The following is a 26809-nucleotide window of genomic DNA, read 5'->3' on the forward strand; positions in this document are numbered from 1 at the left end:
GCTGCGAATGTGTTTTTAAATGATTCGACATGAACTCTGATTTTGATATAAGGTCAGCAGTCACTATTTAAACCGTTTTCTCCAATTTTTACAAGGGCGGGCATTCACCACATTACTTTGACAGTTCATCAAGAAGTTTCGTATTTGATTCTAATGTGACGTCTACAATACGAATCTCACGTTTGAGAAGAGATATTACTAAAAATATTTTTAGGGTAATGCGTATTTTTTCAAATAAGTCATAAAACCTCTCGACTTTAATGAAACAATTATTCACGTATGCACCGTTGTTTTCGTGTTTTATTGCGATTAAACCTGTTTGTGTTGAAAGTGCTCAGGACGTACACTTGTCGTTTGCCCGAGTCTACTTTCTGAGCATGCGCATTAACCGCTTCGTTATTTCCGGTTTATAAAAAGAAAGATGGTGGATGAACCACGCCGCGTTGTCGTAGTTTAGATAAAAAGACAGAGAACGCACCCTCAAATTCGACAGAAGAGTACATGGAAGCTCCCGGTAAGGTTCCAAATCGTGTTTTGAATGACTTAGTTGCCTGGTGTGTTACAAAATACCTTAATCTGTCGTGCTAGCCAGTGCGGGGCTAGCTAATGTGGAGAAGCCGCGGGTACGACTATTTCCTGGAGTAAGAGGCGGCAAATCGTAGTCATATGAAGGTCAACGCCGATTTTAATGGATTGATAGATTTATTGGATTGTATTACACCTCCCAATGTGCAGCGTGTGTGTCTTAACGTTTAACGTCAAGACAAAGCCAACTTAGCTTCACGTTGTCTGCGATAATGCGTCCAAGATTTAGACGCTAACGAAGGCCCAAGTTAATGTTGAACTTTCCATGTTTACCGGCGGCCTTGTTTGCACGACAGAGTTGTCGACGGCAAGCGCTTATCGGTCGTTGAAATATTGTATGCAAGTTAAATTGGGTTAACGCGTACAATGATTAGTTAGTTAGCCCCTCTTCCGATTTACATTACGTCCTAATCTCCGGCACGTTGGCTAGCTAGCATATTCAACGGTGTATTCAAATCAACAGATATGCGCTGAACTGGATGTGCTAGTACAAGTATTACGTTTATGCTTGCTCGATTCAGCATTTTACAACGTTTTGTATACAGTAATGTAATATAACAATGTAAGCATTTGCTACTTGGTAAACAACTTATGTGCTACACAATATGCAAGGCAGCGTTTTTTTTTTTTTTTACAGTCAATGTATCTTCGTGTGTTTATTGAAATACATTTTTTATATTTTATGTAATTTACAAATGAGGCCTTTCAAAAAGAAATTAAAAGTAGCCTACGAAAATTACTATTAAAATGTACAATACCAGACATGAAGAAGCTGCCTAAAAAGCATTTTAATTCATAGATAAACTGGACTAATTGATTCCCGCAGGCCTTCAACACCAAGAAGAGTCCATCACTGGAATGCTGGAATCAGAGACACATGCTATGGCGAGTAATGGAGAACCATACCCTCCTGTGCTAAACCAAACCGCCGACTGGACCATGGAGCCAGCCGCTCCAGAGCCAAGCATAGATTCTGTTTCTGGGGCAGGAGACCACGCCAACCCGCCATTGCCGCCGCCGCCTCCTCCTCCTCCGGAGATGGCCGTTGTGGAGAAAGGTGTGGACCAGATTCAGGTCGCCAATGCGCCATTGTATCCAGATGAGCAACCGCCCCCGCCGCCGCTTCCCCCGCAGCCCCCGGAACAACCGCCCGAATCCCTGGAGGCTCAGCCGCACACCCAAGAAGTGACCAATCAAGGTAAAATGAAAGAGTCAAAAAGGAACTATACGTGGCTAGTGGTACATTATGCAGTGTTTCCTAACCTTGGAATCTAGGCGCACATTTGAATCATTTGACAGATGGGCCAATGCACACTATGGTCAGGAATGACTGCATTATTGTCTCCTTCCTTACAATAGACGGCACTGAGGCGTCGCAAGCTGCCGATGATGGAATGGAGCTTGAGGATGCCACCAAAGATGTCGCTCAAGAAGCCTCCACCGCCCAGGAAACAGCTGCACAAGACGCCGCTGCTGTCGCCACTGCTGCCCAGGAAGCCGCCGCCCAGGAAGCTGCCTATCATAGGGAGCCAGAGCTCCCCAGCGAGTTTGAAAAACTCCTGAAAGGATGTGAAGATAACCCAGAGGACTTCAACGGCTGGGTCTACCTGCTGCAGTATGTCGAGCAAGAGGTAGAGTAAATACCGATGCCTCATCTCTAGCAACGGGAGCATCTGCCAAATGACGCAATGTAACACTCTTCTTCCTTCAGAATATCCTCCCAGCGGTGAGGAAAGCATTTGACGTCTTCCTTCTACGCTATCCATACTGCTACGGCTACTGGAAGAAGTACGCCGACATCGAGAAAAAGCATGGCCACATCCACGTGGCAGAGGAGGTGTACCGGCGAGGCTTGCAGGCCATCCCGCTCAGCGTGGACCTTTGGCTGCACTACATGACCTACATCAAGGAGAACTCTGACACGAGAGACCCGGAGACAGAGGGACGCATTCGAGCGTGAGTAGAAACCCCGCCAAGTCCACTTTAAAGGGGGTCCTTGGTTCATCACGGTTACAAACGATTTTATTTGTGTAGTGACAGTGAGGAGTTTGAAGACTGCAATTTGGTTGGTGATACAAGTACTACTGTACTATGGGTTTTGTCCAACCCTTTTAGATTGTGAAGAAAACCCCCAAAGTTCATTTTGTCTTTTGTTGACTCCCCAGGGCTTACGAACACGCCGTGCTGGCGGCCGGGACGGACTTCCGCTCTGACCGCCTTTGGGAATCCTTCATCATCTGGGAGACGGAACAGGGAAAGCTCTCCAACGTCACTGCCATCTACGATCGCGTCCTGGGCATCCCCACGCAGCTGTACTCTCAGCACTTACAAAAGTGAGAGAACGGTGCAATTACCAGATAACCACTCAAGCCGAATTCGATTTTTTGTTCTTTGAGACGACGTAAGACTTAACGTGATACACAGGTTTAAAGAGCACGTGCAGAACAACAACCCCAAACACTTCCTGTCCGAGGAGGAGTTTGTCAAGTTCAGGGTGGAGCTATCCAAAGCCAATCTAGCCTCCATGGCGCGCGAAGACGGCGATACGACCTCCCCCCAGGAGCAGCTGCCGCCCGGCACGGAGGATCTCCCTGATCCGGCCAAGGTAAGACTCTTGGTAGAGTCAAGGGAAGAATTTAAGCGCACAAAAAAAACTAAAAGTCTTGAGTTAGATGGCGGTTGCCTGTTGTCCACCATGACCATGATGTGGATTAAGAGAAGAGTTTGAAGAGTTGTCTTTATGTCGGCAGCCAAGCCAAAGACAGCCAAGGGGGGCTTCACGCTGGCATCCTGTCAGGGACACTCGCCCTTAAACTAAAAGGAACAACCGAGGCCCATTGACCCGCAGCACCTCCACCTAGAGGTTGATATGCAGGGTGCATATATACGCCCCCCCCTGCAGGCCTCTTGTCTCTGGTGATGTAAATCTATGGCTGCGGGACCGCCACCGGCAGCTATTACATCAAGTGGAGCAGGTGATTGTTGTCAAACCGTCCAACAGTGTGCGCTCCGTCTGTGTTTTCACGTAGAGAGTGACCGAGATCGAGAACATGCGCCACAAAGCCATCGAGGCCCGACAGGAAGTGTTCAACCTCAACGAGCACGAAGTCAGCAAGCGCTGGGCCTTTGAGGAAGGGGTACGCCATCTTGCCTTCGACACTTGTCGGCAGATGCCTCTGAATTTCTGCCCTGTTAGTTCTCTGATACGGAGCACTGCGTTTTTCAGATCAAGAGGCCATACTTCCACGTGAAAGCCCTGGAGAAGACGCAGCTGAACAATTGGCGCGAGTACCTGGACTTTGAGATGGAGAACGGCACCCCGGAGCGCGTGGTGGTTCTATTTGAACGCTGCCTCATCGCTTGTGCTCTCTATGAAGAGTTCTGGATCAAGGTATCAAGGCGTTATTTTGTTTCTTTTTTATTTTATTTCTTTTTATTTCTTTTCCTCCTCACCGCTTCTACTCTCACCGCTTCCCTGCACTTCCCCCCCCTACCATCGATGACAATCACATGGCGTGAAACGAAAAAAAAAAAAAGCAAACCGAGAAAAACAAGACAAAAAAAACGTCCGGCGCTCTCTTTGCGTGTAACGTTGATATGTGACTGTATCTGTTGTATTAGGGGATGGCCTGCTTGCCACACAAGATTTGACTGCAGCATTTGCCAACTGCATCTTCTTCGTCTCCCACTACCTTACAGAATCTTATCTAATTGGTTCCATGAAGGTGCTGATGGGTTTACACAGAAAAATTCTAAGAACGATCTTGTCAATGACGACATTCACCGGGAGTCCGAGAAGCGGGAAATGTAAACGTCTGGTCTTGTCTTTGTCTTCCTTTCTCTCCTCCTTTCTGCGCTCTGCTGTCCTCGACTTGCTCTTCTTCCCACTGTCTCTTCTTTTCACGCCTCCAAAGTACGCCAAATACCTGGAGGCCTTCAGCACCGACGGAGTCCGCCACGTCTACAGGAAGGCCTGCACCGTCCATCTGCCCAGGAAGCCCGCCATCCACCTGCTGTGGGCCGGCTTCGAGGAGCAGCAGGGTGAGTGGCACAATTTAAAATCATGTTGTCACAATATTTACACGGTCACTTGTCATATTTGTGTTGGAATTCCACATTTCTCCTACCATTGACCCCACGGGGAGTGACCTTAAAAGTCCAAGTCACACTTTTTTCCCCCTCCATTTCCCGCAGGCAACGTCGAAGGCGCCAGTAACATCCTTAAAAATCTGGAGATGGTGGTGCCCACCTTGGCCATGGTGCGGCTGCGGCGAGTCAGCCTGGAGCGTCGCCGCGGCAAACTGGACGAGGCGGAGGCTCTGCTGAAAGAAGCCGTGGAGACATCCAAGACCGCCTCTGAGACCTCTTTCTATGCTGTCAAGTTGGCGCGGCAGTTCCTCAAGGTGCAGAAGAGCCTGAGCAAAGCCAGGAAAGTGCTGCTGGATGCCATCGAGAGAGACCAGGTAACATGAAAGCCAGCCTCTTTGTTTGTCCACATACTCCTGAGCGACTGCTTCTTTTCTCTCCCACCCAGGCGTGTCCGAGGCTGTACCTCAACCTGCTGGAGCTGGAGTACAGCGGAGACGTGACGCAGAACCAGGCTGAGATCTTGGATTGCTTCGACCGGGCCCTCAAGAGCCCCATGGAGATGGAGTCGCGTCTCCTCTTCGCTCAGCGAAAAGTGGAATTCCTCGAGGACTTTGGCAACGACATCCATGCGTGAGTCTGGAGCTGAATGTCCTCAAGAATCCCATTTTTATTTGATTTGAAAGTGACACAGTTTCACGAGAAAAAGAGACCAATTTTGAGGAGTCTTTGAAATGGGGCTCAAAATCTCATATGTGATCATCTGACGTTTTTGAATCTATACAATTGTATTTGTTGAATGGGAATTGAGGCCTTGTTTCTGTTTCAGACTGGTGGCCGCTTACGAGGAACACCAGAACCTGCAGAAGGAAGTGGACTTATCAAAGAGGAGTCCGGAGAACGGCTACGACAGCTCTCAGGAACCCGATGCTAAGAGGCAGCGCATGGACGACGCCTCTATGGCTGCCGCCGGAACAGACATGCAAGCCAACAGTGCGTACAATTACAACAACTGGTACCAGGTGGGTTTACTTTTGGATTTTCAAGTGACAAATTGATGTGGTTCTGCCGCCAGGAGATCCTCTCAGTAGAAAAATGTGTTTCTTGGCTCAAATACTGATCTTTTGTTTGAACTTTTTCCATCTACTCTTCTCCCTTCAGCAACAGTATGGCGCCTGGGGCCAAAACTCTTGGGGCCAGTACAACCAATATGCCCAGTATAACCAGTACTACCCTCCTCCTTCGACATGATGGTCGCCACCGTAATCTTGGTCTCTCATTGGAGAATGTGTCTAGCTTTTCAAATTAAGACAACCAGCACCGACCGCATTCTCAAAAGATTTATTTTGTCATTCTTGAGCTCGTTATTTCAAATACAGTACAAGGTGTAGCTCCTGTTTGGGGACATAAGAGTATACACATGATGCATGTTGTTTGTAAAGACAGCCGCCACCATTACCATACTGCCCACCCTGTGCTCTAGATGCAAAGGTTTTTCATTCTCCTTGTGGGTCTCTTTAAATTTGAAGTATTTTTAACGTATTTGAATGAACCCGAAATCAAGAGTTCCTGTTTACCTTGTTTTTCTCAACTTGATTTCTTAATAAACAGATATCCTGCTTTGTTTCTTGTTTTATTTTCATCTGTGTAATTTGTTTTTTGTTTTTTTCTGTAGTAAAGCAGGTTTATGTGCCCTAAATGGTAAAATAATCAAATTATGCACACCAGAGTTTTAGCATGGAGGTAGGTTGAGGTCACCTTTTTTGTACTTGAAAGTATTTGTATTTGTGTGACGTCACAAAAAAACCAGCCAATCAGGAAGTGGGGGAGACTTGTATTTTGTGTGACGTCACAAAGAAACCAGACAATCAGGAAGCGGGTTATTAGGTACACTTAAAAATGGCGGTGTACCTAATGTAGTGTCCATAAGTGACGTCACAAAGAAACCAGCCAATCAGGCGGTAGGGGTGAGGGCGGCTGTGGCTTCACCTTTTTTTTTTTCCTAATAAAGTGACCTGTAATTAGGTACACCTGAGAATGGCGGTGTACCTAATGAAGTGTCCATATGTGACGTCACAGAAAACAGCCAATCAGAAAGTGGGGGTGAGGGCGGGTGTGGCACTTTTCATTTTCTATTAACTTTTGACCAGGATTTTTCCCTAATAAAGTGACCTGTAATTAGGTACACCTGGAAATGGCGGTGTACCTAATGAAGTGTCCACAGGTGACGTCACAGAAATCAGCCAATCACAAAGTGGGGGTGAGGGCGGGTGTGGCACTTTTCACTTTCTGTTAACGTTTGACCATGATTTTTTAAACTTTGACCATGATTTTTCCCTAATGAAGTGGCCTGTCATTAGGTACACCTGAAAATGGCGGTGTACCTAATAATGTGTCCGAATGACGTCACAGATCAACCAGCCAATCAGAAAGTGGGGGGTTGTTTGGGTGTGGCACTTTTCACTTTCATTTAAACTTTGACCATGATTTTTCCCTAATGAAGTGGCCTGTCATTAGGTACACCTGAAAATGGCGGTGTACCTAATAATGTGTCCGAATGACGTCACGGATCAACCAGCCAATCAGAAAGTGGGGGGTTGTTTGGGTGTGGCACTTTTCACTTTCATTTAAACTTTGACCATGATTTTTCCCTAATGAAGTGGCCTGTCATTAGGTACACCTGAAAATGGCGGTGTACCTAATAATGTGTCCGAATGACGTCACGGATCAACCAGCCAATCAGAAAGTGGGGGGTTGTTTGGGTGTGGCACTTTTCACTTTCATTTAAACTTTGACCATGATTTTTCCCTAATGAAGTGGCCTGTCATTAGGTACACCTGAAAATGGCGGTGTACCTAATAATGTGTCCGAATGACGTCACGGATCAACCAGCCAATCAGAAAGTGGGGGGTTGTTTGGGTGTGGCACTTTTCACTTTCATTTAAACTTTGACCATGATTTTTCCCTAATGAAGTGGCCTGTCATTAGGTACACCTGAAAATGGCGGTGTACCTAATAATGTGTCCGAATGACGTCACGGATCAACCAGCCAATCAGAAAGTGGGGGGTTGTTTGGGTGTGGCACTTTTCACTTTCATTTAAACTTTGACCATGATTTTTCCCTAATGAAGTGGCCTGTCATTAGGTACACCTGAAAATGGCGGTGTACCTAATAATGTGTCCGAATGACGTCACGGATCAACCAGCCAATCAGAAAGTGGGGGGTTGTTTGGGTGTGGCACTTTTCACTTTCATTTAAACTTTGACCATGATTTTTCCCTAATGAAGTGGCCTGTCATTAGGTACACCTGAAAATGGCGGTGTACCTAATAATGTGTCCGAATGACGTCACGGATCAACCAGCCAATCAGAAAGTGGGGGGTTGTTTGGGTGTGGCACTTTTCACTTTCATTTAAACTTTGACCATGATTTTTCCCTAATGAAGTGGCCTGTCATTAGGTACACCTGAAAATGGCGGTGTACCTAATAATGTGTCCGAATGACGTCACGGATCAACCAGCCAATCAGAAAGTGGGGGGTTGTTTGGGTGTGGCACTTTTCACTTTCATTTAAACTTTGACCATGATTTTTCCCTAATGAAGTGGCCTGTCATTAGGTACACCTGAAAATGGCGGTGTACCTAATAATGTGTCCGAATGACGTCACGGATCAACCAGCCAATCAGAAAGTGGGGGGTTGTTTGGGTGTGGCACTTTTCACTTTCATTTAAACTTTGACCATGATTTTTCCCTAATGAAGTGGCCTGTCATTAGGTACACCTGAAAATGGCGGTGTACCTAATAATGTGTCCGAATGACGTCACGGATCAACCAGCCAATCAGAAAGTGGGGGGTTGTTTGGGTGTGGCACTTTTCACTTTCATTTAAACTTTGACCATGATTTTTCCCTAATGAAGTGGCCTGTCATTAGGTACACCTGAAAATGGCGGTGTACCTAATAATGTGTCCGAATGACGTCACGGATCAACCAGCCAATCAGAAAGTGGGGGGTTGTTTGGGTGTGGCACTTTTCACTTTCATTTAAACTTTGACCATGATTTTTCCCTAATGAAGTGGCCTGTCATTAGGTACACCTGAAAATGGCGGTGTACCTAATAATGTGTCCGAATGACGTCACGGATCAACCAGCCAATCAGAAAGTGGGGGGTTGTTTGGGTGTGGCACTTTTCACTTTCATTTAAACTTTGACCATGATTTTTCCCTAATGAAGTGGCCTGTCATTAGGTACACCTGAAAATGGCGGTGTACCTAATAATGTGTCCGAATGACGTCACGGATCAACCAGCCAATCAGAAAGTGGGGGGTTGTTTGGGTGTGGCACTTTTCACTTTCATTTAAACTTTGACCATGATTTTTCCCTAATGAAGTGGCCTGTCATTAGGTACACCTGAAAATGGCGGTGTACCTAATAATGTGTCCGAATGACGTCACGGATCAACCAGCCAATCAGAAAGTGGGGGGTTGTTTGGGTGTGGCACTTTTCACTTTCATTTAAACTTTGACCATGATTTTTCCCTAATGAAGTGGCCTGTCATTAGGTACACCTGAAAATGGCGGTGTACCTAATAATGTGTCCGAATGACGTCACGGATCAACCAGCCAATCAGAAAGTGGGGGGTTGTTTGGGTGTGGCACTTTTCACTTTCATTTAAACTTTGACCATGATTTTTCCCTAATGAAGTGGCCTGTCATTAGGTACACCTGAAAATGGCGGTGTACCTAATAATGTGTCCGAATGACGTCACGGATCAACCAGCCAATCAGAAAGTGGGGGGTTGTTTGGGTGTGGCACTTTTCACTTTCATTTAAACTTTGACCATGATTTTTCCCTAATGAAGTGGCCTGTCATTAGGTACACCTGAAAATGGCGGTGTACCTAATAATGTGTCCGAATGACGTCACGGATCAACCAGCCAATCAGAAAGTGGGGGGTTGTTTGGGTGTGGCACTTTTCACTTTCATTTAAACTTTGACCATGATTTTTCCCTAATGAAGTGGCCTGTCATTAGGTACACCTGAAAATGGCGGTGTACCTAATAATGTGTCCGAATGACGTCACGGATCAACCAGCCAATCAGAAAGTGGGGGGTTGTTTGGGTGTGGCACTTTTCACTTTCATTTAAACTTTGACCATGATTTTTCCCTAATGAAGTGGCCTGTCATTAGGTACACCTGAAAATGGCGGTGTACCTAATAATGTGTCCGAATGACGTCACGGATCAACCAGCCAATCAGAAAGTGGGGGGTTGTTTGGGTGTGGCACTTTTCACTTTCATTTAAACTTTGACCATGATTTTTCCCTAATGAAGTGGCCTGTCATTAGGTACACCTGAAAATGGCGGTGTACCTAATAATGTGTCCGAATGACGTCACAGATCAACCAGCCAATCAGAAAGTGGGGGGTTGTTTGGGTGTGGCACTTTTCACTTTCATTTAAATTTTGACCATGATTTTTCCCTAATAAAGTGACCTGTAATTAGGTACACCTGAAAATGGTGGTGTACCTAATGAAGTGTCCATAGGTGACGTCACAGAAACCAGCCAATCAGCAAGTGGGGGTGAGGGCGGGTGTGGCACTTTTCACTTCCACTTAAACTTTTTCCCTAATGAAGTGATTAGGTACACCTGTGTACGTGACGTCACAGATCAACCAGCCAATCAGAAAGTGGGGGGTTGTTCGGGTGTGGCACTTTTCACTTTCATTTAAATTTTGACCATGATTTTTCCCTAATAAAGTGACCTGTAATTAGGTACACCTGAAAATGGCGGTGTACCTAATGAAGTGTCCATAAGTGACGTCACAAACAAACCAGCCAATCAGGAAGTATGAAGAGAAAGTGCCACACCCGCTCTCTCCCCCACTTCCTGATTGGCTGGTTTCCTTGTGACGTCCGTTATGGACACTTCATTAGGTACGCCGCCATTTTTAGGTGTACCTAATTACAGGCCACTTCATTAGGGAATAGCCCTGGTCAAAAGTTAACAGAAAGTGAAAAGTGCCACACCCGCCCTCACCCCCACTTTCTGATTGGCTGGTTTCTTTGTGACGTCACTTATGGACACTTCATTAGGTACACCGCCATTTTCAGTTGTACCTAATAACAGGCCACTTTATTAGGGAATAAACTGAAAGTTAATAGTGCCACAACCGCCCTCACCCCCACATCCTGATTGGCTGCTTTCAGTGTGACGTCACTCATGGAAACCTCATTCTTATTTATTTTCATTTATTTTACCTACCTACGTGAGGTTAAACGAAATAATTAGTACACTTGTTGTTTTGATTGTCTTTTTAAAAATAAATCTAATACATCAATCCATTTGTATAATAGTGTACTTGATAACTCCTTGTTTGGATTTAAAAATAATAATAAATCTAGCACATCAATGTATTTGTATAATAGTGTGATCTAATACTTAGTCATCTTTCGTTTTTTTTCTCCATTATTTATCTTTAAATTTCATTGAATACTTAAGTTACTAGCTCAAAATGGCGGACGAACCAGCGCGAGAGTGGAGCGACGAGCAGCTGAAAAGTGACGATTTGCCCAAAAAAGACCTGATCAACTTTATTCAGGACAATGCGGCACATTCGGTACGTTTGTCGGTTGAGCATCCAAAAACCTCGGATGTCAATGAAATCATGCATTCTACAGGGAATGTGCTTTGTTCGTGTGTCGCAGCCTAATGTGCGTAGCCGCACAGAGACGGAAATCAATGTTTGCAAGCTCCTTTGTGTCACGTCTACCTCTTGTTACAATGAATTAACATCTCATTCTATGTTCAGTTTCTCATCGAGCACAAACTGCTGGGAAATATCAAAAACGTGGCTAAAACTGCAAATAAGGATCACCTCATTGCCGCCTACATCGAGTTATTTGCCAATAAGGTGAGTGACGTCACATGATGTATTTTCGACTTCAGAAATGTATTATCGGCGCGAAATAAATGTACACAGTACATGCATGAAGGAACACAAAATGTCTTGTAGAGGTTTAAAGGCACAGAACCGGTGGAAGAAGTGACGAAACAGGTCAAAACCATCAAAATAGATGAGAAGCCCAAAGAGGTCAAGGCAGAAGTTGCAGATGAGGTAAAGACCCAAGCACCGACGACCAGCAAGGTATTTTCCGTACAGTAGAATCATCCAAATAATTAACGATGATGCTTCCCTTCAGGGTCCACCCAAGTTTACTAAATCGACGCTAAAGAAAGGCGACAAGACTAACTTTCCTAAAAAAGGCAACACTGTCAGCTGCTGGTACACAGGGACGCTGGAGGATGGCACGGTCTTTGACACCAACATCCCATCAGGTTCTCAGCATCAAAAAGGTCATGCTCTTATGGAAACAATGCAGCCCGACTAATCAAGTCCCAACTTTGTGATCTTTGCAGTGGCAAGAAAGAAAAAGCAAACCAAGCCGTTGAGCTTCAAAGTGGGCCTGGGCAAAGTCATCCGAGGGGTACGTGTGTTATTCCCGTTCTTGTCTTGCCTTTTGTGTTTATTAACAGTCATCTCTCCGCAGTGGGACGAGGGCCTGTTGACCATGAGCAAGGGTGAGACTGCCCGTCTGGAGATCGAACCTGAGTGGGCGTACGGAAAGAAGGGCCGCCCCGACTCCAAGTATCTTTTTAGGCTGTAGATGGAACTAAATTAGAATTTGGGTATCAAGCAAACAGGATGCAAAACAAACAGTACAGATGCAAATGTATGAACACAAACCGTTACCTTTGATTTTACTGTCCATCTCCTTAACTTTCTTTCAGAATTCCACCTAATGCCAAGTTGATCTTTGAGGTGGAGCTGGTGGCTGTTGATTAATGCAAGAAAACTGGGAAGCTGTTTGAATTTTCTGTGCTCACACATTGGTGACTGGGGATTCCAACTACGTAACACTTTTGTTGCTTTAATGTCCATGCAATTCCTCATGTTTGGGGAAATTAATTGATTTTTTTTATGTTCTTTGTTAACATTAAAATATAAATTTCACAAACAAGGCTGAAGTTTTGGTATTTTAAGTTTAAGTATTTTAAGCATACCTAGCATGGCTGTATTATCCCACTTAATGTCAGCAGCTATATAAGTACATCTACTACTATTTTCAAGTGACAACTATCAGATTTTTAATCGCATATTCTCACAATAGCCGAGTTAAACGTTTTATTCACATCGGAAAAACATTTGAACAGAACAGCTGAGTAGGGTCAAGACGCACACTTAGGAGTTGGCGTTGGGTCCCTTCTTCTTGCCGAATGTGGGCACCACATTGACGAAGCGGCGGTTGTATTGGATGCGACGCTTGGCACGGCCGGTCTTTTTCTTCTTTTTCTCCTGCTTGTCCACCTGCCAAACAAATGACATGTTCATCACAGTTCAAAATTCTCATTCATCACAAAGGGGCTTATAATATTAATTTTGTCATTTATAAAGCAGGAAATTAACAAATGATTTTCTAGCCCTCGATTATATTTCAATATCAAATGGATGCACGGAAGGTACATTTATTCACATTCCTCACCTTGGGAGTCTGGCCCCTGACTTTTCCAGCACGGGCCAGAGAGCCGTGGACCTTACCTAGGCACAAAGGGAAAAGTCTACTTGCATACGATGGCAACAGGCAACACAAAGCTATCAGTGAGGAAATTACAACATAGGTGTGTAAACATGTAAATAGGGATGCAGGATTATTATCGCATCAGTAAATATTGGAACGATGATTTGGTTTGTTGTCGATAATGCAAAGTGGATTTTTTAAAATGACTGGATTAGTGTTGTGGCATAATATACCAAAAACTATTGAAATCACCTTTATCGTATCAAACGGCATCATTAAAATCATGTTTAACATTTCAACAACTGACCTCCCAGAAGCCTGGCGGCTACCTCCAAGGTGCAGTGCTCGGAAATGCCGCACGATGCCAGGGAGGCATCGTCTTCTAGTGGACAACCTGCAAGTAGCACTACCTGATTCTCCACCAAAAGACCCTCCAGAGTCTGGACATGAGCCTGATGGGTGGGGAAAAACAATTGCAGCTAAGTATCATAAAATATAACATCTAGTGATCTAACAGTCCCATTTATACTTATTGTTGTTATATTACCTTAATCTGGCCCACAGTCTCCTGTCCTGTCACCTCAAGGGTGTGAGTGTTCTGGGCACGCAGGAAGAGCTGCATGTTGATGCTAAATAGGAAGAATAGGAATCACCTTAGACATTTCAATAAAACCCGCAAAGTACAACATTTAGAAATTGCCGTGAAAGATTGATTTAAAACCCAAGCAAATTTGCAATTCTAGTAATGTCACGAATATGATGCACAATTTGACTTCGCAGGCCACATAATATGATGTGGCGGGTCATATCTGGCCCCCGGGCCTTGAGTTTGATAAGTGTGCCATAGCGCTAATAACACACGATATCGTGCGTTTGGACGTCACTTTAGATATTTAACCATGTAAATTGACATATACACGAAGCTCACGCGGCTTTCTTGAATAAAAGCTCAACCAGCAATTATTGACACTAGTAAAAAAGGAACAAAACCGAGGAAAAAGTACACTTTTGTAAGTTGTCGCTGTCAGGCTAATGCTAAGGTAACGCAGCTAGCCACATGCTACCCACGGCATTCGTAGGAAAAAATAGAGGAGGCTAAACACAAGATTATCACCAGTTCGTTCAATGTGGCGTGTCGTTAATATGCTTACGGGTGTTTGGGGTGAATTTTAACACACAAAAACAGCCGGCAACGTGTTGAAATCTACTTCACTGACTCGATAAGAAGAGGGCTTACCTCGTTTGGATGCTAGTCGTTAGACGTGCAACATCGAAAAGGCTGTACACTGGGACACGACTGCGCATGTGCAAATTGACGGAACTGCGTCATGACATAACCACGCCTGTAAGTCGTCGCCATAGTGGATGTGGCAGAGTGGTACTGTATGTTTAGTACACTGAATTTTTAATTAGCATGTTCAGTTGCCATCATGAATGTGGCAAAGTGGGGCTATGTGCATATAGACATTGAATATGGAACATACATTTAGACTAAGAGCTTGTGGCCCCTTTACTGGTTCGCAATTTTGACATTCAAGAGTTGCCATTTTTAACGTACATAACCACTTTGTTCTCCTAATAATACAACTTGCATCTTTGAAAATAATAAATTTCTACTCTATGACGCGGGTACCCAGTGTTGTATGCTTGAGGAGCTGATGTGCGCTGTCACATTACACCACAAGATGGCGCGAGTACTGCACAACACTTCATGTACTGCACAACACAGATCCAAAGTCGTCACATACTTTAGTGAATGTTTTATAACGACAATAATTTAGTCCAAGTTAGTTAAAAACAATTCAGACATATATTAGTATAGTGTCATTGTCCACAAGTGTGCAAGGAAGATGTCAAAGGTCAGGGGTTCAGGGTCAGAGTCAAAGGCCATTTTTCCAATTGTATTTTTTACAACAACAAAAATGCCTTAATATACATGGTTATTTTTTAAATAAAAAAAGCCCTACTTTAGTCATCACTCAAGTCATTACCTTTGCATCCATCTTCTATGGCTCGGTGGTGGTGGTGTTCTTTTATTGACAAAAATATAAGCACACAGGATTCCCATCCTCTCAGCCAGCAGAGACCTGCAATTTCAAGCCACTCCTTGTCCATATGTCATTAACAATGAGACGTTTGTCTATTTGGAGAAGACAGAAGCGCGAGAGGCGCCGTCACCACCTATGAAAAGAAAAACGCTTAATATCAAACCTAATGATGATGCTTTCCTCCCCTTGCCACATCCCACACACACGCCAAAGTCCACAACAGGAATGTGACAATCGTTCATCCGTCCTCATCCCGCCCGTCTTTTTATTATTCTATGCACCAAGAGGAGAGATTATTTTTTTGGAGGAGAAAGGAAGGAAAAAAAGCCATGTGGAGGTGTTTCATAAATACTAAGCAGAATAAACATGTTTTCTTATCAGCAAGCCGCTTGGCTGATATATTTTACACGTCCTGCTGATGGAAGCCAGGGGATGAAGATGGAATTCCAAAGCAATTTTCAATTACACAAAAGCCCTCTCTTTGTGTGTACGTCAGTGAGTGTGTGCGTGTGTGTTAGCTCTCTTTAAAAGCCAGCACTCACGAATGGAAGCCAATCTTAAGAGCGAACGCTGCATTCCAACTTTTGACAAGACTTTACATCACATGTTGGATGGGAAGGACTGAATTGCATTTGACAACTTTATCAGCTCGCATATGAAGCCGAGCTGTTGTGATATTTAGTGTATTACGCCATGTTTTGGTGCTTTTGATTACACTCACCGAGCAAACGGTTTGGCACAACCGCCGGTCCGTCAACGATCACAGACGATTGGGCTCGAAGCTGAGAAAGATTTGGTGAGCAACTTTGCCACCTTTCCCAAACTCCTATTTCAGGCCGATTTGACGGCACGCAGCCAGGAGATTAGACGTGTCAGGGCAGGCGTGGGCTCACATTGACATGACAGATCTGGAGGCTCAAACCTTCCAAAGCCACTGCGGCTTACTGGGGGAAAGAAGACACCACCAACTCTTGGGGATTTTTCACCTGCTGCACCCAACAAAGCTTAATCCTCCTCTTTGACAAAAAAAAAAAGATCGCTTCAAACAAGATGGTATACTCGCGTTTCTTTTCATTAGTTCGAAACGGCACCAGTGCCTTCACAAGGGGTCAGAGTTCAGCGTGAGTGGGATGTGAACCAATCGTGCATTGCCCTTAATGCACTTCAGCTTTTTTTTAAATTTTATACACACAAGTAGCACACAAAATAAAAAAAAAAGAAATCTTTTCGAAAGATCTTGCGGCTTCGAGAAGGACTCGAGCTTTAGCATGAGTCCTTAGCGAGGTTGGCGGCGTTCATCGATATTCTGCGCCTCGCCTCGGGGCGCCGCGAGTCCTTCGGCGGACGGGAAAGCGTAAGGTTAAAATGGAGATTAGACTTTTTTCCTCTAATGAAGCTTATCTCCCCCTCTGCTGCCACCATCTCTGTGCTCCCAAATGCACCCGCACACTTCTGCGCAGCCAAGAGAACCAAAGTCAGCGAGTTAAGCACTGCGTCATTGAAGTCGGAGGGGACTGAAATGAGCCACCGGCTTCACCACTTGATGAAAGTTGGGCTGACACGCCGACACGCTTCAAACTGCCGGGCCAGGCAAAAGTAACCCCAACTGGGTGAACGAGCCAAGCCAGCAGTTTGAATCGGCCATTTTAGTTGGAGTCCAGGTCTATTTGTTTAGATTGGGCCTGAAAAGTCCATTGAAGGAATGGACTCTGTTGCCGTTTGTGCAAGCGGGCGGGTGAACATTTATCGTTCCTCAGCTGAAGCCGACGCTATTGCGTGCAGCTTCTGGCCCCCGTAACCTCCTGCTCCTTGTTATTGTACGGGCCCCTTCGCCACTTTCTCAAAGCAGATAACTTGGGTTACGCTTTGGCGCCGCATTTGGGGGAAAAAAAAATAAAGCGAATGAAGCATTTGGGGTGTGCGCGCTGGTGATAAAAAGCAATCATTTCTCTGCCTGAATGCTCCCTTTTTGAGAGGGGGGGTGAAATCTTGAAAAGCCAAAACAACTCATCTCTGCATCTCAGCTACGCCCCCTTCGAAGACTCATTTGGCGAGTCATCACGGGTGCAGATCTGTGACGGGACGGCTGCTGAGCTTCAGCAGAGATAGAAGGGAGACGGCCATTCGTGGCTGTCGACCTGGAAAAGTGGCGAGCACTTGATCGGGTAAAGGAGGCCCAGCCCAGGCCTTCAAGCTAGAAGCGTCCAGGCCAGAGTAGTCGATTATCGACATGCGCTAACTCCCCTGCGTGCTCTGTAATGAGAATTTTTTTTTTCTGGAAACTCCCGGAGACCCAGGCGTCAAAGACGACATTGCGGTCCACCGTCAGGAAATGATTTATTCAGGACGGCGTCATTTAGGAGCACTCGGTTAATGCGTAACGATGAGCCTCCATTAAACTTTCACGAGCCGCCCCGTGTGTGACGCTCCAGTCAGCCGGGACCGCCGCTTTCTCTCCCGGTAGAGAGACGGCCGCGGCCCCGCATCACACAAATGGAGCTCCTGTCGTTGAATATTTCAACCAATTGCAGGCCATTAGCATCTTTCTTTTCTTTAATATTGATGCTATGCTAATTCATCATTAATTGCCGGGTGAGAGTCCCCCGATGTCAGCGCGGTGCAGCTAAATTCCTATGGCCAATATCAAAATGGGCCTGAGGTGGGAATTCAAATGAGTTGAAACCCGAACCCTGGTTGCCTAACGCTAAGTTTGAAAATGTAAGCTCCTTGTTGGAAACACTAAAAAGGTAGAATAAAAAAAAATGTGGGGCTGGACCTACAGTTGCACACAACTTCATGCATGTGTCCGTTTTGATGAGCGTATGTTTGTGCGTGTGCTCGCCCGAGTGTGACGTGTGGGTTGGTGCTAGAAGTGCGCCATGCATTATTAATCCAGCCGCAGTGAAATTGCTGCTACTGCGAAGCAGCCGCAAACCCAATCTTACGTAAACTGCGGGCCGACGTGAGCTCCGGCTCGGCGGTGCCCGGAGGATGTTTGAGAAACAACGCCAATTGCTGAAACAAAGTGAGCATGGGATTAAAGCTCCATTTGAAGATTGTATTTTCTAATGAATACAGAGAAGTGCTTAAATAGCACCATTAAGCCGCGTGAGTGAACGTTTTTTTCAACTCCTTCCCTTCCACTGTCCCTTAGCGCTGTTGCTATGGTGAATATCAGCCGTGCGCCAGAATAAATATGTCTGCCGGCAGATTACAAAGACGCCTCTATCGCTTCGCACCGTTCTCACTGTACTTTGTTGTTTCGACTCAAATTCCGATTTGTTTGCCACCTGCCTGCCAACGGGGGAAGAAAAATATCGCCGGCATCTGATAGCGAGGCGGCGAGAGCGCTCTCTCGTTTAAGGTATGTGTGACTATTTTGTCTTTTGGCGTTGTCGCTTGTCGCCGGCGCGCAGAGCAAGCTCCAAATAGGCTCGCCTGGCAGAGCGAAGGCCGGCATGGCTGGAAACAGATGATGCTGTCACGCCGCAAACAATCTGCATTCATCATGTCTTATCGGGACCAGCCTATGCCAACAGTAGTCGGGAGGCTGGTGCGGAAGGACTCGGCGTCCTTGGAGGGGTCAAGGTCACCTCTCACTGATTATGTTTTTTTTCCTATTTTTGATCGTCAAAGTAAGGCCGAACAAATAATTCAAATCAAACGAATATTGCAATTTTTACAAGACAATTTCAAATCGGCAAGGCTACTCTCTAGCTAAGACCAAATCTATTTATTGCTTGTGTTGGTTAAAAAAATAGCACAAACAGAAGACCTTGAAAAAAATAGTCGCATGATCGTAATATTGAGGGGGAAAAAATACAATTCGATTATTTTTCAAATTTGTTTTTAAAAGAAGGGTTAGACTTTTAAATTGGGGTTTCCAGGCGCTGCTGTTTATAGTCCAGCTTCACCGCAAACTCCAGCGAGAGACAAAAAGATGGGCAGAAGCGTTGTGGGAAATCAGACATTGAAAAGAAATCATCTCTGTGGCGCTTCCCTCAAATCAATTTTTCATTTCCCATCTCCCGCTTGTGCTGGAATTATAAATCCTACTGTATGTGGGAAAGCACGAGGTTAATGCAAACGCAGTGCTGGCGTGAACAAAATGGCTGCGGCACGCCTTGACTTGACCCGCAACATGCTTTTTGATTCGTCCGTACGGCGCTCAATCCCGCTGACCATACCCGACCCGCCCACTTCTAACCCAAGTCGTCAAAATCCAAATTATCGGATCTATCGAAAAGATCCACACCAACTATCGTCGCTGACTGATAGGCATGCCGCGCCGCTAATGCATATATAATCGCGACGACCATTACAAAATTTCCAATTACACACGCCACACTCTCCCTCGGAGGGCGCGCTGTGCGCTTTAATTTGATTCTGCTTAATTACTGTAAAAATTAGTTTAATTGTAGGCCGAGCGCTGGCCTTTCCTCGCTGCGAGGTGTTCCTATAGTCATTTGCACTGAAAACATGGCTGCGTCTGGATAAATTAACAAAATGGCGTCTATGGAGATAACGTTGTTTGACGACAATTAAGAAGGCTATTAGCGCAGCGGAAAGCTCATCATAGACAACTTTTGCAAAAAAAAAAAAAAAAGGAAAAAAATGTCCATCAACATGACTATATTACAGCAATGAGTTCAAATATCCAATACTGAGCCACTGCATGAATAAAAAGTTTTGAAAAATAATTTTGCACTCAAGATTTGCCGTCCTCTGTCATAGCACATTATTTTTCAGATAACACATAGCTTGGAGGGATTCAAACACCTATGCGGATTATATACTATACACGCCCAAAAGTCGCTATCGTCTTCCTTTTTTCCATTTTCTTTCACGTATCATTCAGATAGACACGGGGGCTGTGAGCTTAACGTTTTTTCCAAGTATGTATATCCTGCCCTTGCCCATGGCTTGTCAACTGAACAAGCGCTCACACAAAGCCAGAGCAAATCTACCGAAAAAGGCCACGCCGGAACCGACACTAACAAAAACTCGATTCGACCGATACTTTGCAGAGTGATAAAGCTTCACCGAGTTGTTCGAAAGCTTCAAGCAAAAAGATGATGATGTTCGACAAGCTGAAGTCGGCACGGGTAAAGCTTTATCGCCGCCTTCGTCGGAGCAGTCTTACGGCCATAAAGCTTCTCAAACTGGCGCTGAACAGCAGTTGGGGACAGAAAAACGTCTTGCCGGGCGGCAATTTTGCTTCAATATATTTGTCAAGTCAGCTTTTAGAAGAATTGCTACTTGAGCGTGTGACTGTCTGATTGTATTTGGCATGACGTTAACGCCACGCTTGTAAAGTCAAAGCGCCGAGGCAAACCCCGGGGGCCCGCAGGAGCAACTTGAACTTGTACCTCGCAATATTTGCCAAATGAGATTAGAGGCATTTAATTAGACAGAAAGCCACCCTAATAAAGCTATTAAATTAGTCACTGGTGCAGGGCGATGGCGGCGGCGAAGAATCCCAGTAATTAACCCCCGCGTTACGGCGCAACTTGTCATTTAAGCAGCGAGGCTTGCTGCTACGTGGACGTCGTGACCTTGTCCAAAGTGCTTAAAATCTCATTCTAGGACTTTCAAAGTCTTTTTTTTTTCTTTCCTCCACTGAAAACAGCAACACGGAGTTACGAGGTGTCATACAGGTACCTTTGTGGAGCAGAAGGATTTGGAGTTTCATAATTTTGTATCAGACAGCCTCCCACACCTCCTGCAGCATCCCCGAGGAGTGCAAAGCCGACTTTGACGGGCTTGACTCGTTCCTATTCATCCTGACAATGGTGGGCTGCAAGTCAGACAAAATCAATCAATATGAGAATCGGATGGGGGCTCACTACTTGTGTCACTTTGGATGACAAATGTAAACGCTTTGAGAGCCAGCATTTGAATCTATTTCCCTTTCTTATGAATAAATCATATTTTTAATGCAATTATTCCAGCGGTCGTGAGTTAAATGGATGTCTGGATGGCGATTGAGTTATAAAAAGCTTATTGTTTTGCTTCCTGAAATCGTTTGGTAGCGTTTTGTCATTGGCTGTTCCAAAGTTACAGTTAAAGGCCGATCGGTGAGCACTTGACCCTCGACGGGCCTCAGTGAAAACGTCTCGAGCGTTGCGCCTTTGTTCCCGGGAATTGGAATTTAATCTTTGACCCATGCAGGAAGAAGAGCAAAGCGAAAATTTGACTCAAAGTCGAAAGGAGAGAGTTGAATAACATCTCCGGGCTGATTCAAATTTTTTATTTCAAAGTCAGGTTTTATTTGATGGTTTTTTTTCACTCCGATATTATTTGACCTCATGTAACAGCGATTAAGTTCTATGTAAATATTCTTTTTTTTTTTTTCAGGATGACAGCTGACAAGTTGCATATGAACACATTACGCATCACACGCATGCACTTAAAAGCCATAAAAGCTTTGCCTTTTTCCCATTTCTTAAAAAATGACAGCGACTTGACAATTGGCCCCGCTGTTTAATCTCAAGGGGCGTCTGCATTCAAAGCGCTGCACTCGCAAGCGACGTCGCAGCGAGGACGGCGCAGACATGAGACACGAAAGTCTTCAAGATTCAACATGAAGGTGCTGAGCGGGCGCTTGATGCCGTGCGTTTGCTCTTTGACACCGCAGCCGGGTGGCTTCGGCTGTAGAAAAGTGACGGCGGCTCCCACGGGAACGCTGCCGCCGACGCTACCTGAACGATCAGAGGCTAGCAAAGTCGTCTTTGGCGCGCGTCCTGCTTGCTGTTTGTTAAACGAGACATATTAAAGAAGTTTTATGAGCAACTATAGCGAGAGTGCATTTGAACACGCACAAAGTGTTTCGCTAGGAGAGCATTAGGTGCACGGCGGCGATTACGACCTCATTAAGGCCCAACCTGCAACCCTCATAGCAATCATCCCTTCTCGTGACCCGATTGGCGACCCGTCGCTTCGCCCGCCGCGTAGCTGCCTGCTCATTAACTGCCAGTTTTTAACACTGCTACACAAAACTCTAAAACTCACATTTTTCTGCCCGTTACTGCTTGTTTGTTTCAAATGTACATGCTTCGATCCCTCGGAAAGGCCTGGAGAGAGCGCACATCTACGCTGCCTTCCCACGCCGTAAGAAAACCTTAGCTTAGTACAGAGGTGAAAAAAAAAGAAAACATCTGTCGGAAGATCTCTCGGGCTGATAGTGTCTAGATTGGCTGGTCCTGAACTCGCAGGAGGAGGAGGACGGCCTGAGGTACAGTGAGATATACGGGTAGCAAACGCTCAATAAGACGGCGGGGTGGAGGAGGCAATCAGCACTACATATGTCTCATGTGAATATTTACGGCGGAAAAAACAGCTTGCGCACTGTCGTAAATAATTACAAATGCAGCAGAAGTGCGTTCATTGCATGTCCCTTGCCCTCATATATATTTATGTTTGATAGATCTAGCTAGTTCTACACCAACTATTCCTTTCCCCTTACTGAATGTATTTTTTTTTTGTTCGAAAAGACTAAACAGAGATGCAAGCAGTGGCAAAACAGATGGTGTCATCATACAGTTAATCTATTGGTGACCTGCGTTGGCTTAAAATTTGCCGCCACGCCGCAGACTAAATGACGCTGACTAGCCGGCTGTTCAGTAATGAGCTCTTTTCTTTGCTGTAATTGTTCAAATTGATCCAAAATGTTTGTTATTGGCAAAAAGGGCAATCAAGTCAACAGAAGTTCCATCACTGTGTCAGCCTTGGGGAGGCGCACTTTGACCTCACTTTGTCATCGGCGCTGCCTAGTTGCCATTTCGGACTCTCTCGAGGTTAAACAGGCTCGTCCTTTTATTGGATCTCGCCCTTGATCGGACTCGTAACGACTTTAGGGAGCTCGTTAACGTGAGGAGACAGGAAGCGACTGACGGGAGACAAGGTGTTGAACGGAAAAATGTCGCTGCACCAATCATCAATCGTATACACCGAGTGACTTTCCAACTGGTCAATCGAGTCACCTTTTATTTTATTTTTTTCATTTGCTGAAGTCCAATTGTGTCATGTGCAATGTTTACAAAGGCTGCCGGGGGCGAGGCCGGCCCGGTATTTCATGTCATACGAGATTTGCGGGCATAGCGGTTTGCGCTGAATGTGCAACTTGTATACAGGGCTACACTTAGCACACAAGTGGCGGAGGAGGTCCCCTTTGATAATGTCACCAGTCGGGCTAAACCGTTCTGACAGGCTAACACGTTCACTCCGACACGTAGCGGCATATTTAATTTCTGCCTCCTCGCTATTTTTTTCCTCCCCTCCTCGGCAGCTTTTGTCACACGCGTGCAGGAAATTTAGGAGGAAGCCGGAGACATCATTTCCTTTTCTTTGTATGGCAGTCAACACTGCTGTAATTATAGCTGTGCGGTGTCGAGCCTCGTCGCTAGCGTGAAGAGAAAGTGCTTGTCAAGTGCAGTACGCATGCAAATTTAGGGCCTCACTTTTGCACGATACTCGGCGGGGTAGTATAGTGGAGTGAAGCTACGGTGCACGAGGAAAAGTGAACCGGACTCCAAGATCTTCCCTGTCAGGCTTAGATCCAAGCGGCCGGCTCTCTGGGGACCCCTCGCAACTCAATGCAGAGGTCCACAGCTGGGCCAAGTCGTCGGCGAGTCTCCCTTGGGCCGACCCAGCTGCGGTTCTTCCCACACACCGCCGACCTCTCCAGAGATATGGCGATAAACAAACGACCATCAGGAAGCGGCATATGGCCAGGGTCTACTGGGACATGCGATACAGGGCCCTCGCCGGAGCAACGTGTCACTCTACAATTCCGAGGGTCTTTTTAGGAGATGCGAATAATTCCAGAGTTTGTGAATGTCCTTCGGCGAGGAAGGAAAAATGTAAGCGTCACCTTGAAGGAACGACAAGTCGGGAAAGATGAAAAGATAAAATGAAACGACGTCCTGGCAAACAAAACACTCGGTATTGTAGGAGAATATTAAACAACATCAAAAAGTTTAAAGGCAGTAAATTAAATGCACTTATCGCATCCTAATTTTTTATTATGAGAACGAGTCCAATGTGAGACCAGGTAGAATTATTATTTTGACTCCATTTTTGGATGTTGAAAAATGGTAACTGGTTCCTCTCTCGAGTTGCCAACTGTTCTAGCATCGATCAATGAGTCTGAATGCGTTTACTTGACTCTCAGCGCGAGAGACCCCCGCCCGCCGCCGTCAGAGCGAACAAAGAGAATGCTTTATGCTTTATGTAACGGGCGAGGTGCAGAGGAGGACAGCGTACCGACAACAAACAAAACCGGGCAACGTCGTGTCCGCGCTCTCTTCACGTTCAAAGAAGCACCGCTGCGCTACTGTACGGAGCCAAGCGAACCGTATTTCATCCGCTGTGAAAAATTTAGCGCCGCTGCGGCGTTATATCACCATCGGGATGAATATCAAAGCTCCTCTGATGATTCTCTTTCTAGCTCTGACTCCCTATGACGCAACCTAGCATGTACTGTACCGTACTCCGCGGGCACCTCGCGGGCACGGAGGAAAGATGGTGCGAGTTTCTGCGAGGATCCCTCCCCTCAGCCTATCATGTATCCCCCATCTTGATATTAAAACAAGGTCTCTTTATCTGACTTTTGAGGCCATCGGTGTCATTTTTGTGATGAGCCACGTTGCAGTTTTGGTTGGATTGCTGTCACTTGTATGAAATAGTCAGCGCTTGCTAGAAAATGACTGCAGCTCCTTCAATTATTTGGCAGGCTACCTGGCTAGTTTTTATTGCATTTTGGAGGGACGTTCGGTCCTTGTGTGCTATATTTTCTCCGCTATGACTGTCTCCGCTGTGTTCCAAGGTTTATTGATATCCCTCGAAATTGTTTTGTACCCTTGTCCTGACTGATCCATTTGAGCAAGGCCCGAACTCTTACGGACTCACGCGCACATTCATATTCCAGCAGTCAGTTAGTTGCCTGCTTTGCATAAACCAATAATGTAATGGAGAGAAAGTGCTTCCCTGATGAACAGCCTCATGAATAATTGAAAATAATACCTCATCGCAAACTTTTTAACTCGCTCCAATTACGTGTCTCGGAATAAAAGGGACAGACTAAATCAAAAGCAAAATCCGCCTGTTTTTATCCATCCTGAATCGTGATTGGTTGTGACCTAGCAACTGCGTGTGGCAAAATGGCCACCCCGGTAAGATGGATCTGAACGAGCGAATATCGCTTTTTAATTCATATTCCACAAACACAATATTAATCAGAACGCTGTTTTTAGACAAGTAGCGGCGCCTACAACATATTATTGGGTTCCCCTTTAATCTTCGATCTTGCAAATGAGTGCCAGTTCTCCATCCGCATCATTCATTTGTCGCCAAGCGCCTTTGTGAGCGTGCTGCGGGACGGTCTGCCGGGACCTAATGGAGGTCATTCCACAGAAGGGGACAGTACATCAGCCGGACATTAATCGGCTGGCTCACCTTCACCATTGTCCCCTGTGGGACGCGCCGGAAAGGATCGGAGGACGGGGGGTGGAATAAGGCGGAGGGGAAAATCAGACGGTGAGCGATTAGGTTAATGAAAGAAGAGAAGGGAGCGAGGGGGATGGAAGGAAGGTGGCGCCTAAAGGCAAATAAGTTTAGAGGAGAGACGTGGGATGGAGGCACTGATTGGCAGAGGAGAAATAAGAGTCCAGGAACGCTGTCACAATGTCTGAGAGGATGACTTAAAACCTTCCACTTTAACCAGCCTGCCTGCTTCCTGACGCTTCTATCAAGCGCGGGAAGGTCAATGAAAGCCGGGCACTATGGCACAAAAAGTCCATTTTACAGCTGCCTGGCTTTAGCGACTGTGATTTAAATGAAAAGCTCCTTTACAGTGTCTTTTAAAAAGCGCCACCAAAATCTTGGACCTTGGGAGCAAGCAAAAAAGTAGGACAAAAGGCGCTCAACGTAATTCATGCGAAGAACGATTGCGCGTGTGAGCAAAGAACATTCAAGTAGAACAAAAGCAACCATTTGGGATTTTTATCCAAACTACAGGCTCAAACATTAATCGACAACTAATCGGCTATCAACTGATTTGATCATCGTGAGAGACGATTAATCGTCTGCTTGATTTTTAATTTTCCCAAACCTCGGAATTTCCGCCTATCTCACGTAACCAGAGCTGACATTCTGTATGTTTTAAGCCGACGGTTGACGCACGAGTATGATTTGATAAATTGAGCTGCTGATGCATCATTTCACACATGGTGGCTGCCCTTCTTGACAATATGCTAGGCTGGGCTGAGAAAGGACACGTCAGATGCTTTTAATCGCTTTTGTTGGCATGCCAACCTGCTGGCGTGTGTTCTGCGGGAGATATTCATCGCGGCGGTGAGGCGCCGATGCGGTAGCGAGGCTCACGTCACGCCTGCCGACAATGTTTTTGGCCGTGAAAAAGTGCTGCATCTCCATGCAACACTTTCAATTAGTTTCAGCGCCTGTGTCAGGTTTTTTTTTTTTTTCCCCCAGAGCAATAAAACTTTTCAGCATCAAG

At 45.5% G+C, this 26809-nt stretch overlaps 4 protein-coding genes across 14 annotated transcripts in view; 2 read left to right on the forward strand and 2 right to left on the reverse strand.

Moving 5' to 3' along the window:
- Positions 1 to 352: 352 nt before the first annotated feature.
- prpf39 (PRP39 pre-mRNA processing factor 39 homolog (yeast)) lies at positions 353 to 6295 on the forward strand. Of its 2 annotated transcripts, XM_085938067.1 has the most exons (13): positions 353 to 514; positions 1412 to 1783; positions 1945 to 2216; positions 2297 to 2541; positions 2751 to 2918; positions 3010 to 3190; positions 3615 to 3722; positions 3812 to 3976; positions 4500 to 4626; positions 4780 to 5048; positions 5120 to 5304; positions 5501 to 5693; positions 5833 to 6295. In XM_085938067.1, exons 1-13 carry the CDS (start codon positions 502 to 504, stop codon positions 5920 to 5922), a joined length of 2388 nt encoding a protein of 795 aa, XP_085794193.1. In that variant the 5' UTR covers positions 353 to 501; the 3' UTR covers positions 5923 to 6295. The 2 variants fall into 2 exon arrangements, with proteins under 2 accessions (XP_085794193.1, XP_085794194.1); XM_085938068.1 differs by lacking the exons at positions 5120 to 5304; positions 5501 to 5693; positions 5833 to 6295 and having other exon boundaries at positions 3812 to 4310; positions 4780 to 4958.
- Positions 6296 to 11117: 4822 nt separating this feature from the next.
- fkbp3 (FKBP prolyl isomerase 3) lies at positions 11118 to 12687 on the forward strand. Its single transcript, XM_085937043.1, has 7 exons — positions 11118 to 11286; positions 11479 to 11580; positions 11683 to 11784; positions 11870 to 12005; positions 12087 to 12154; positions 12218 to 12315; positions 12459 to 12687. Exons 1-7 carry the CDS (start codon positions 11182 to 11184, stop codon positions 12511 to 12513), a joined length of 666 nt encoding a protein of 221 aa, XP_085793169.1. The 5' UTR covers positions 11118 to 11181; the 3' UTR covers positions 12514 to 12687.
- A 151-nt stretch (positions 12688 to 12838) lies between these two features.
- On the reverse strand, positions 12839 to 15397 carry faua (FAU ubiquitin like and ribosomal protein S30 fusion a). Of its 3 annotated transcripts, none has more exons than XM_085937045.1 (5): positions 15238 to 15397; positions 13794 to 13875; positions 13554 to 13698; positions 13211 to 13266; positions 12839 to 13035 (listed from the first exon to the last, which is right to left on the reverse strand). In XM_085937045.1, exons 1-5 carry the CDS (start codon positions 15312 to 15314, stop codon positions 12910 to 12912), a joined length of 486 nt encoding a protein of 161 aa, XP_085793171.1. In that variant the 5' UTR covers positions 15315 to 15397; the 3' UTR covers positions 12839 to 12909. The 3 variants fall into 3 exon arrangements, with proteins under 3 accessions (XP_085793171.1, XP_085793172.1, XP_085793173.1); XM_085937046.1 differs by lacking the exon at positions 15238 to 15397 and adding an exon at positions 14484 to 14612; XM_085937047.1 differs by lacking the exon at positions 15238 to 15397 and adding an exon at positions 14398 to 14441.
- Positions 15398 to 20955: 5558 nt separating this feature from the next.
- Positions 20956 to 26809, reverse strand: part of LOC147042419 (MAM domain-containing glycosylphosphatidylinositol anchor protein 2) — a 109508-nt gene continuing 103654 nt past the window's right edge. For all 8 annotated transcript variants that reach the window (XR_015068837.1, XR_015068836.1, XR_015068835.1 and 5 more), the window contains one exon: positions 20956 to 21091. The gene's annotated coding sequence lies outside the window, so the exon portion shown is untranslated. The remainder of the gene's footprint in view (positions 21092 to 26809) is intronic.

This window comes from Syngnathus leptorhynchus, chromosome 18 (assembly GCF_054491065.1).
Source record: "Syngnathus leptorhynchus isolate UIUO chromosome 18, UIUO_Slep, whole genome shotgun sequence".
Classification (NCBI taxonomy): Eukaryota; Metazoa; Chordata; class Actinopteri; order Syngnathiformes; family Syngnathidae; genus Syngnathus; species Syngnathus leptorhynchus.

Excerpts from the sequence above, each read along its gene's own strand:
- fkbp3 (XM_085937043.1), top strand. The coding sequence starts at position 11,182 with ATGGCGGACGAACCAGCGCGAGAGTGGAGCGACGAGCAGCTGAAAAGT. Across the intron at positions 11,287-11,478 it reads AGGACAATGCGGCACATTCG|TTTCTCATCGAGCACAAACT; the intron begins GTACGTTTGTCG and ends TTCTATGTTCAG. Across the intron at positions 12,006-12,086 it reads TGACACCAACATCCCATCAG|TGGCAAGAAAGAAAAAGCAA; the intron begins GTTCTCAGCATC and ends TGATCTTTGCAG.
- prpf39 (XM_085938067.1), top strand. Across the intron at positions 2,542-2,750 it reads ACAGAGGGACGCATTCGAGC|GGCTTACGAACACGCCGTGC; the intron begins GTGAGTAGAAAC and ends TTGACTCCCCAG. Across the intron at positions 5,305-5,500 it reads TTTGGCAACGACATCCATGC|ACTGGTGGCCGCTTACGAGG; the intron begins GTGAGTCTGGAG and ends TTTCTGTTTCAG.
- faua (XM_085937045.1), bottom strand. The coding sequence starts at position 15,314 with ATGGGAATCCTGTGTGCTTATATTTTTGTCAATAAAAGAACACCACCA. Across the intron at positions 13,699-13,793 it reads AGACTGTGGGCCAGATTAAG|GCTCATGTCCAGACTCTGGA; the intron begins GTAATATAACAA and ends CCCACCCATCAG. Across the intron at positions 13,036-13,210 it reads TCAGGGGCCAGACTCCCAAG|GTGGACAAGCAGGAGAAAAA; the intron begins GTGAGGAATGTG and ends TTTGTTTGGCAG.